Here is a 9,567-nt window from a genome sequence, read left to right on the forward strand (position 1 = left end):
TAACACATAAATTAAACTTGTATCCACTTAAATTAACCACAAACACTTTAAATGATTAACTTATTACATTATTGCCCATATGAACTGAAATACCTGTAAATGCTCCTCCCAATTCCTTCCAAATTAAATAACTTAAATTGCGGATGTTTTAGATTAACTTCAACTATTTATCTTTTTAACCAACATCAATGAACTGAATTTAGGCTCCTACAAGTCGATGCAGTGGAGGACCAGCAGGGGGCAGTGGTGCGCCTGAAAGCTCTGCAGCAGGAAGTGATTCGGCCCGCAGAAGAAGAGCGAGTCGTGTTTGATGACGTCTTGCTGGCGGTGTGTGTTTCTGCTCGAGACGCGTCTTCCTCGATAAATTCCACGGACTCCCGGTAAAGCTGCCGGTAAGACCGCCGCTCCTCTCCCCCCGGGGGTCTCGAGGCGCGGGGAGGATTTGTCGTGGCCGCCTGGTTGTGTCGAGCCCCCGAGCTAACAGCTAATCCCCCCTCCGTGTAATTTCAACAGGGGAAGCTAATGGCTAACGGCTACCTTCGTAAACAGCTGACTTTAATGTTCGCAGCTGCGGCTGGAAAAATCCACCTAGAGTCGCTTTATTGACACCAGATTAATTTCTAATATCACCGCATGTTGATGTTTGACGGTCCAATTAAGAAGACGGGTTTGTTTTTCTTTTCTTTTTTTAAAGGTTAAACGTATTTTAAGTAATAACCACACGTATTTAGTGACACTGTTTGATAAAGTCAAACCTAAAAACGACAAGTAAAATATTCTTTATTCTCGCGTCTGCCTCGGGGGGAATGCGCAAAGATGACTATCCGAGGCCGCGGTGCAATTTCATTTTCCTTCTTCCGCCGTTTTGTTTGTTTGGATCACATAAAGGAAATCAGACGCGATTTTCGAGTTGCAGCGTTTTAACAGCAGGAGGTTATTTGTTCCGGCAGCAGACCGTGGGTGGTTGAGTTAAACTGCTCTCAGGTTCAAACTCCTCCATCATCACAACTAAATAAATAAATAAAATTAGCGTATCTGCATCCAGGACACATCATCCATCTTCTAAAGCAGTGTTTTTCAACCTTTTTTGAGCCAAGACACTTTTTTCTTTGGAAACATCTGGAGTCACACCACCACCACCCGGAAATGTTTAAATGTTAAACTCTGCAGCCTCTATTAACAATATAAAGTCTTTCTCATCAAAGTTTTATCAACAGGAATCCAGTAAATCCAGAAACCAAGGACTTTTTTTTAATAGTGCCTCCCTCAGTGTGAAACCTGGACCTGATGGATGAAGAGCTGAGATCCTGGTTTTCAAAAACTTCTCCACCACTGTCACTGACACAGTACTTTGATACAAGATGGTAGCAGGAGGTGGAGATGAACCACACTGACGTCTGTCACTTTACATTTCACCGGCAAAGTTCTGTGCTGCCCTCTAGTGGTGAAGAGTATTTATACAGGATTACTCTGCAACACACTGTCGCTGTGAGAGCAAAGGTTTTTTTAGAAAAAAATGTGAAATGTGATAATTTCCCACGACTCACCTGACGATCTGGAGGAAACACCAGAGGGTGAAGAACCCTGATCTAGACCGCGTCGTTCTGGGTAAAGTCTGGACAGATCAGCCACTGATTAACATCACATGCATGATTTTGGACTGTAGGAGGAGACGCCACACACATACACACACGGGGAGAACATGCAAGCTGCACAGAGAAAAGCCTGGCCAGTGAACTGAAACGCCGCCGTCTTCTTCTTCTTTGGTTCTGATTTCCAGTGGTTGTGTCTCTTCCTTCCAGACCGTCCTGCGCCTGCCGGCCGACTCTCTGGGCTCAGACGAGGGGATTCCCTCCACTGAAACGCACGGTCAGTTCAAATCAACCGCGACGTGCGCAGGACGTCTCCGGGACGCTGATTCCCCGTCTGTGCCGCTGTCCTCAGGTCTGTAGGGTTTCCATCAGACCGCCATCATGGTGCTGGCAGATCTCGGCAGGAAGATCACCTCGGCGCTGAGGTCGCTCAGCAACGCCACCATCATCAATGAAGAGGTAGCGGGTTCGGGCGGGTTGTCGTACGTCGTCGTCGTCGTCGTACGTCGTCGCGTGTCTCACACTGCGTCTGTCCTCAGGTGTTGAACGCCATGCTGAAGGAGGTGTGCGCCGCCCTCCTGGAGGCCGACGTCAACATCAAGCTGGTCAAGCAGCTGCGGGAGAACGTCAAGTGAGTCGGACGCGACCCGGAGCGGCGGCGGCGGCCAGACGGCAAGGCGGCGGCGGCCGGAAGAGCCTCACCGTGTTTTTACGTTTGTCCCCCGCAGGTCGGCCATTGACCTGGAGGAGATGGCGTCGGGCCTGAACAAGAGGCGGATGATCCAGCACGCCGTCTTCAAGGAGCTCGTCAAGGTCAGGGCGCCGACGTCGTCCCCCCCCCCCCCCCCCCCCCCCCCTCGGCCTCGCCACTTCCTGTTCTCATGTTGCTGTCTGACCTGTGTGCAGCTGGTGGACCCCGGCGTGAAGGCCTGGACCCCCACCAAGGGCAAGAACAACGTCATCATGTTTGTGGGTCTGCAGGGCAGCGGCAAAACCACCACCTGCTCCAAGGTCTGACACACACACACACACACACACACACGCTGGCCACGCCTCCTCTGTTCCTAACCTCTGCAATGCCCCCCCCCTGTTAGACAAGCCCCCTCACTGTCCATTTTTAAAACTCGTCTTAAAACCCATTTTTATTCTTTGGCTTTTAGTGCCCTCGTTTTTTGTTTTTTTTAATTGTTTTAACTCTTTGTTTTGTTTATTGTCTTAATATCCGATTGTTTTTATTGCTTTAACTTTTTTTCTATTGATTTAATGTTTTTATGTTGCGTCTTACATTTCTATTTCAATGTGCAGCACTTTGATTAGATTAGATTAGAAGCTTTATTGTCATTATACGTGGTACAAGGAAATTGCGGTGTAGCTACAATAGACACTCGGTAGACATACAATGGAACACCGGCAGCCGTTCTCACATTCAGCATCGCTTCATCTCAGCAGACACACCGTATATACAGAATAACCTAAACATTCACACACACACCCAGATGAGTGAGAAAGTGAGGACATTAGTGCAGTAAGGTTAATAAAAGTAAAAAAGAAGCAAACCGATAATAAGTTACATAAAACACAAAACTAGCTACCTGAGGTTTGTCTCAGCTACGGCTGCTTAAAGCGCTTTATAAATAAAGTTGAGTTGTTCTCACTCCGCTGTGTTGCGCCCTGCAGCTGGCGTACTACTACCAGAGGAAAGGCTGGAAGACCTGCTTGATCTGTGCCGACACCTTCAGAGCAGGTAAACGCACGGCGCCGTGTCCGCCCGGCACGCCATGTACGCCGACGACTCACTGGTCTCCGTTCTCCCCCAGGCGCCTTCGATCAGCTGAAACAAAACGCCACCAAAGCCAGAATCCCGTTCTACGGCAGGTGAGTCACGGCGGCTAGCCCCGTGGCCCCGCCCCCCCGCCGCAGAGTGTCGTGTTCAGGGCCCCCCCCCCCCACTGACTGTGCGACGCCTGCAGTTACACAGAGATGGACCCGGTGGTGATCGCCGCCGAGGGCGTGGAGAAGTTCAAGGGCGAGAACTTTGAGATCATCATCGTGGACACCAGCGGGCGACACAAGCAGGAGGACTCGCTGTTCGAGGAGATGCTGCAAGTGTCCAACGCCGTGGTGAGTCCCCCGACACGCAGGGCGCCGCTCGAAACCCGAGGGCCCCGAACGACGGAGGGATGACTCTCCTCCCGTTCCCGTAGCAACCAGACAACATCGTGTACGTGATGGACGCGTCGATCGGCCAGGCCTGCGAGTCCCAGGCCAAGGCCTTCAAGGACAAAGTGGACGTGGCGTCGGTGATCGTGACCAAGCTGGACGGACACGCCAAAGGGGGCGGAGCTCTCAGCGCGTAAGATCCCTCCCGCTCATCCTCCTCCTCAGCCGCCGCGTCACGTCGTCACGGCGACGGGTTGACCCTCCCCCCCGTGTCCTCCCAACAGGGTGGCGGCCACCCGGAGTCCCATCATCTTCATCGGGACGGGAGAACACATCGACGACTTTGAGCCCTTCAAGACTCAGCCCTTCATCAGCAAACTGCTCGGTAAGGACGCGGCTCGGTAAGGACGCGGCTCGGTAAGGACGCCGCCGGCCAGGTACAACTGTGAGTAACTCCGCCCCCCCCCCTTAGGGATGGGCGACATCGAGGGTCTGATCGACCGAGTGAACGAGCTGAAACTGGACGACAACGAGGAGCTAATCGACAAACTGAAGCACGGTGAGAGCACACACACACACACACACACACACACACACACACACACACACACACACACACACACGCACTGCACTATGGGTAATGACTCCTGACCTCTGCCCCACACAGGTCAGTTCACCCTCAGAGACATGTACGAACAGTTTCAGAACATCATGAAGATGGGCCCCTTCGGACAGATCATGGTAACACACACACACACACACACACACACACACACACACACACACACACACACACACACACACACACACACACACACACACTGTCAGATGACTGATTTCAGTCACATTTTTAAAACTCGTCTTAAAACCCATTTTTATTCTTTGGCTTTTACCTCTGCTCTGGTTTTAGTGCCTTCGTTTTTTTTTTTTTATTGTTTTAACTTTTAATGTTTTGTTTATTGTTCTACCATCTGATTGTTTTTATTGCTTTAACTTTTTTTTATTGTTTTAATGTTTTTATTTTGCCTCTTATATTTCTATTTCAATGTACAGCACTTTGTCTCCGCTACGGCTGCTTGAAGCGTTTTATAAATAAAGTTGAGTTGATGATTTAAAACGGAAGGTGTGTGTGTGTGTGTGTGTGTAGGGGATGATTCCCGGCTTTGGCACAGACTTCATGAGTAAAGGAAATGAACAGGAATCGATGGCAAGACTCAAAAAGCTCATGACCATCATGGACAGCATGAACGACCAAGGTAACACACACACACACACACACACACTGGGACCCATGGTGCAGGTGTTGACGAGGTGTGTGTGTGTGTGTGTGTCCCCCCCCCCCCCCCACAGAGCTGGACAGTAAGGACGGTGCCAAGTTGTTCAGTAAGCAGCCCAACCGGATCCAGAGGGTGGCCCGGGGGTCGGGCGTGGCCACCAGGGACGTCCAGGAGCTGCTCACCCAGTACACCAAGTTCGCCCAGATGGTCAAGAAGATGGGGGGAATCAAGGGGCTCTTCAAAGGTTAGGGAGGTGGGGGTGGTGGGGGGGAGTCTCAGGAGTCTCAGGAGTCTCAGGAGTCCCAGGAGTCCAGGTCCATCATGTGTTGTTTGTCTCTCCAGGAGGAGACATGTCCAAGAACGTGAACCCGTCTCAGATGGCCAAACTCAACCAGCAGATGGCCAAAATGATGGACCCAAGAGTCCTGCACCACATGGGTACGTCCTGTACAAACATTCCTATACATGTGTGTCTATATATATATATAAGATGAGATAAGCTTTATTGATCACAAAGGAGAAATGTACTTGTTCCATTCTGCTCTTAAGGACTCTTGAGGAGGAAAGACAAGAAATATACAAACAGTGAGATAAGAATAGAGGAATCTTATAATCAATGACTATCAAGAACTCTCAGGGCCAAAAGTATTTACAGTAAAGAGTAATAATAAGTAAATAAAATAAAATAGGACTAAAAAATAAGATAAAAATCACAAACTATAATAAAGTATAATAAGTTCTAAGGGGAGCAAAATATACAGTAAGATGAAATACAAGGAAATTAAACTATGATTGGGGGGCAAAGTGTAGAATAAAGTACAATAAACATACGGCAATAAGACTTTTTAACTCTTCTCCCTCCGTCAGAGCCTCCATCACCACCTGGACTAAATTATATTGATACTTATATTATATCAGATATTTCATCTGGCATATTGCATGTACATATACATATATTTATACATGTGCAAGTACACTATTACTATTGGTATTATTATTATTACTGATATATATATATATATATATATATATTGTTATTGTTGTTGTTATATTATTGCTACCATTATTAGTAGTACTATACACGAGCATTATACACTATTACACATTGTTATTATCTGTATTATTGTTATTATTATTATATAATACCTACTTCTAATGGCTCTGCCACTGCACCTTACTATTTATTGATCTTGCTTTTATCTCCTGATTATTTCTAAGTTCCCATGTTCCGTTCTGTGTTTTACTTTATGTCTTGTACCCACATGCTTTTATATTTAACATTTATTTCTATTCTATGGTATTTTATAATATTCGTTTGTACCAGATTGCTGCAACAAGACAATTTCCCTTCGGGGATGAATAAATTAATTATCTATCTATATAAAGTGGCATAGATGCAGAGACATTAGAAACATTCCTATACCTGTGTGTATGTATATATATATATACCTTATCTGCATTATCTAATGTGTGTGTGTGCAGGTGGTATGGCGGGTCTCCAGTCGATGATGCGTCAGTTCCAGCAGGGCGCCGCTGGCAACATGAAAGGAATGATGGGCTTTAACAACATGTGACCGCCGACCAATCAGCTGCCTTATAACTGAAGACACATTTAAAAGGCCCCGCCTCCTCTCGGCTGTGGGGCCAGAAAGGGGGCGGAGCTCCGAGCTAACTGCTGCTTTTTAAAACGATAAAACCCAGAAGAAGACCTAAAGAGTCAGTGCAGCGTTTCTTCTTCTGTGGTGTCTCGGAGGATCCCAGCGTGTCGGATCCTCCCACCAATAATCATACAGGATGTGTGAACGGAGGCTGAATGAGGGAGGAGGACTGCGATGATTGAGGATGACGAAGGTGGTGTATTTTTTTTGTCAAACAATAAACGTTTGTATGTCAAAATTTTAACGCTGCAGTGTGTCTGTGTCGGGAGCAGGGGGAACGTGGAATCCACGCCATTAAACTCTGTAAAATCGCACTCCCATTCCTCGCCCTTAGTGATAGTATAGTAATATACTTATAATAATAATAATACCAAGTACACTATTACCATTGGTATTATGATTATTATTACTGATATATATATATTATTTTATTGCTACCATGTTATTGTTATATTATTGCTACCATTATTAGTAGTACTATACACTATTGCACATTGTTATTATCTGCATTATTGTTATTATTATTATATAATACCTACTTCTAATGGCTCTGCCACTGCAACTTACTATTTATTTATCTTGCTTTTATCTCCTGCTTATTTCTAAGTGCCCATGTTCCGTTCTGTGTTTTACTTTGTCTTGTACCCAGATATTTTTAGATTTTACTTTTATTTCTATTCTATTCTATTTTATAATATTCGTATGTACCAGATTTCTATCTATCTATCGATCTATTTGATCTCGTCAGGTTCGAGCTCCGACATTTGCGGCGGAGTAAGCGCTCTTACTTCCTCCTATCTCTCCCGCGCTTTGAGCTCTGAAGTCTCGAGCGGAGTGACGCATCGTCGCGTCCTCCCCCTCTCCGCGTTGACGTGGCGTCGGCCGCCATGTTGTTTTGCTTCGCAGGCAGAGAGGAGCTGCGGCGGCTCTGAGGTGAGTCTTCTCCACCCTCCTCCCCGGTTTAAACCTGAAATACTCGCTCCGTTCGCACGTGGACGACCTCGCGCGGCACCCGGAGCTCCGTCGGCTCACCTGTGCGCGTGTGACCCGACTGCCACCGGGTTTTGACGTCAGTGACGCAGCGCTTTTATTCGCCGGGGGACAGCAAGCGCAGCTAGCATCTTAGCTCCCAGGCTTCTCACCTGTGTGAGTGTGCCGCTGGAAAGCGGCGGTGTTTCGTCGCACCCAGGTGCGCCGAGGCTCGGGCGACGCACCCGGAGGCAGTCCGGCGGGGCGACCGCCGACGTCGAGTCGCTTCCCGGACTTTGATTTCCCATCGGAACTGGGAGAAACTCACACCGAGAGGTAAAAATCAGTGGAAAAGTGAATGGAGTCTGGTGGGCGGAGGTCCCGTGGAGCGACTCCTGGTGTGTTTCACCCGTAGATTTCGCTCCTAAATTCAGCAGAAACGTCGCGTCCGTCTCAGTCTGATGAACTTCGACCTCCAGCCGCCGCGTGTCAAACAACCCGGGTCGTCCTGCGCCACGTCCCTGCGGGCCCCCCCCCACCACCACCACCCCCCCCGCAGACCAGACTCCGTTAACATTCTGCCTCATTTTAGAAACGCTCGGCTCAAAGTCGCTTTTCCGCACGTTCAGCGGTCGGTTCGAGTTTCTCCCGAAAGTTTACCGCAGATCGGCCGCTCTCATTCACAACTCGAAACTTTATTTTGAAGGAGACAGTCTCTCCTTTTTTTTTTTTTTTTTTTTTTTTTTTTTTTAAGCAGCACTCCACATCACTTCGTTCGGATATATAACGGACCCTCTTTGGAATAGACTCATTAGTCTCTCTCATTGCTAATGAGCAGCTGCTGGCCACGCCCTCCTGTCAATAAACGCACGAGATGCGAGGAAAGCGTCGCCGTTTCCATGGCAACCGCGTTAAACGGCAGCCGCGGGGCTGCAGAGCGACAAGTGCAGCGCTGCATGTTTGACTCTGAATCAGAGCTACAGAGGCTAAAATACAGCGATGAACAAGCTGCTGTTTAACAGATTAAATAGATTGTTAAATATCCAAGTTCTAAGGTTCTAAGGAACGTCACAGGAAGTCCTTCCTCCCCACGGCAATAAGACTTTTTAACTCTTCTCCCTCCGTCAGAGCCTCAATCATCACCTGGACTCAATTACATTGATACTTATATTATATCATATATTTCATATGGCATATTGCATGTACATATACATATATTTATACATGTGCAAGTACACTATTACTATTGGTATTATTATTGTTATAAGTATACTATTACTATTGGTATTATTATTGTTATAAGTATACTATTACTATTGGTATTATTATTGTTATAAGTACACTATTACTATTGGTATTATTATTGTTATAAGTATACTATTACTATTGGTATTATTATTATTATTACTGATATATATCTATATATACAATTGTTGCTATTGTTATATTATTGCTACCATTATTAGCAGTACTATACACGAGTATTATACACTATTGCACACTGTTATTATCTGTGTTATTGTTATTATTATTATATAATACCTACTTCTAATGGCTCTGCCACTGCACCTTACTATTTATTTATCTTGCTTTTATCTCCTGATTATTTCTAAGTGTCCATGTTCCGTTCTGTGTTTTACTTTATGTCTTATACCCAGATATTTGTCTATTTTTATTCTTTACTTTTATTTCTATTCTATTGTATTTTATAATATTCGTATGTACCAGATTGCTGCAACAAGACAATTTCCCTTCGGGGATGAATAAAGTAATTATCTATCTGTCCGTGTGTCGGCCCTCGTCCACAGCTCTGTCCCCCACAGTGTGTGTCCCCCCCGCCCACTCCCCGCGTCGCCATGGCAACCTTCCCGGAGTACATCGCCCAGAACGAGGACCGCGACGGCGTCCGGT

The 9,567-nt window shown here is 46.6% G+C and overlaps 2 protein-coding genes across 2 annotated transcripts in view; both read left to right on the forward strand.

The window, feature by feature from the left end:
• The first annotated feature begins 272 nt into the window (after positions 1–272).
• On the forward strand, positions 273–6,931 carry srp54 (signal recognition particle 54). The gene is made up of 17 exons (XM_080512810.1): positions 273–392; positions 1,803–1,869; positions 1,945–2,051; positions 2,132–2,223; positions 2,321–2,405; positions 2,499–2,603; positions 3,270–3,336; positions 3,410–3,467; positions 3,563–3,713; positions 3,797–3,945; positions 4,037–4,137; positions 4,225–4,311; positions 4,420–4,493; positions 4,900–5,008; positions 5,103–5,273; positions 5,372–5,467; positions 6,512–6,931. Exons 3-17 carry the CDS (start codon positions 1,974–1,976, stop codon positions 6,601–6,603), a joined length of 1,515 nt encoding a protein of 504 aa, XP_080368936.1. The 5' UTR covers positions 273–392; positions 1,803–1,869; positions 1,945–1,973; the 3' UTR covers positions 6,604–6,931.
• A 633-nt stretch (positions 6,932–7,564) lies between these two features.
• Positions 7,565–9,567, forward strand: part of sec23a (Sec23 homolog A, coat complex II component) — a 12,827-nt gene continuing 10,824 nt past the window's right edge. The window contains 2 exon segments of the mRNA XM_080513442.1: positions 7,565–7,620; positions 9,465–9,567. The exon segment at positions 9,465–9,567 is cut by the window's right edge and continues 166 nt beyond it. Of these exon segments, the coding sequence (XP_080369568.1) occupies positions 9,513–9,567 (55 nt within the window). The 5' untranslated portion in view covers positions 7,565–7,620; positions 9,465–9,512.

Source organism: Blennius ocellaris (genome assembly GCF_963422515.1).
Source record: "Blennius ocellaris genome assembly, chromosome: 17".
NCBI classification, from domain to species: Eukaryota; Metazoa; Chordata; class Actinopteri; order Blenniiformes; family Blenniidae; genus Blennius; species Blennius ocellaris.

Excerpts from the sequence above, each read along its gene's own strand:
- srp54 (XM_080512810.1), top strand. The coding sequence starts at position 1,974 with ATGGTGCTGGCAGATCTCGGCAGGAAGATCACCTCGGCGCTGAGGTCG. Across the intron at positions 2,604-3,269 it reads AAACCACCACCTGCTCCAAG|CTGGCGTACTACTACCAGAG; the intron begins GTCTGACACACA and ends TGCGCCCTGCAG. Across the intron at positions 5,468-6,511 it reads AAGAGTCCTGCACCACATGG|GTGGTATGGCGGGTCTCCAG; the intron begins GTACGTCCTGTA and ends GTGTGTGTGCAG.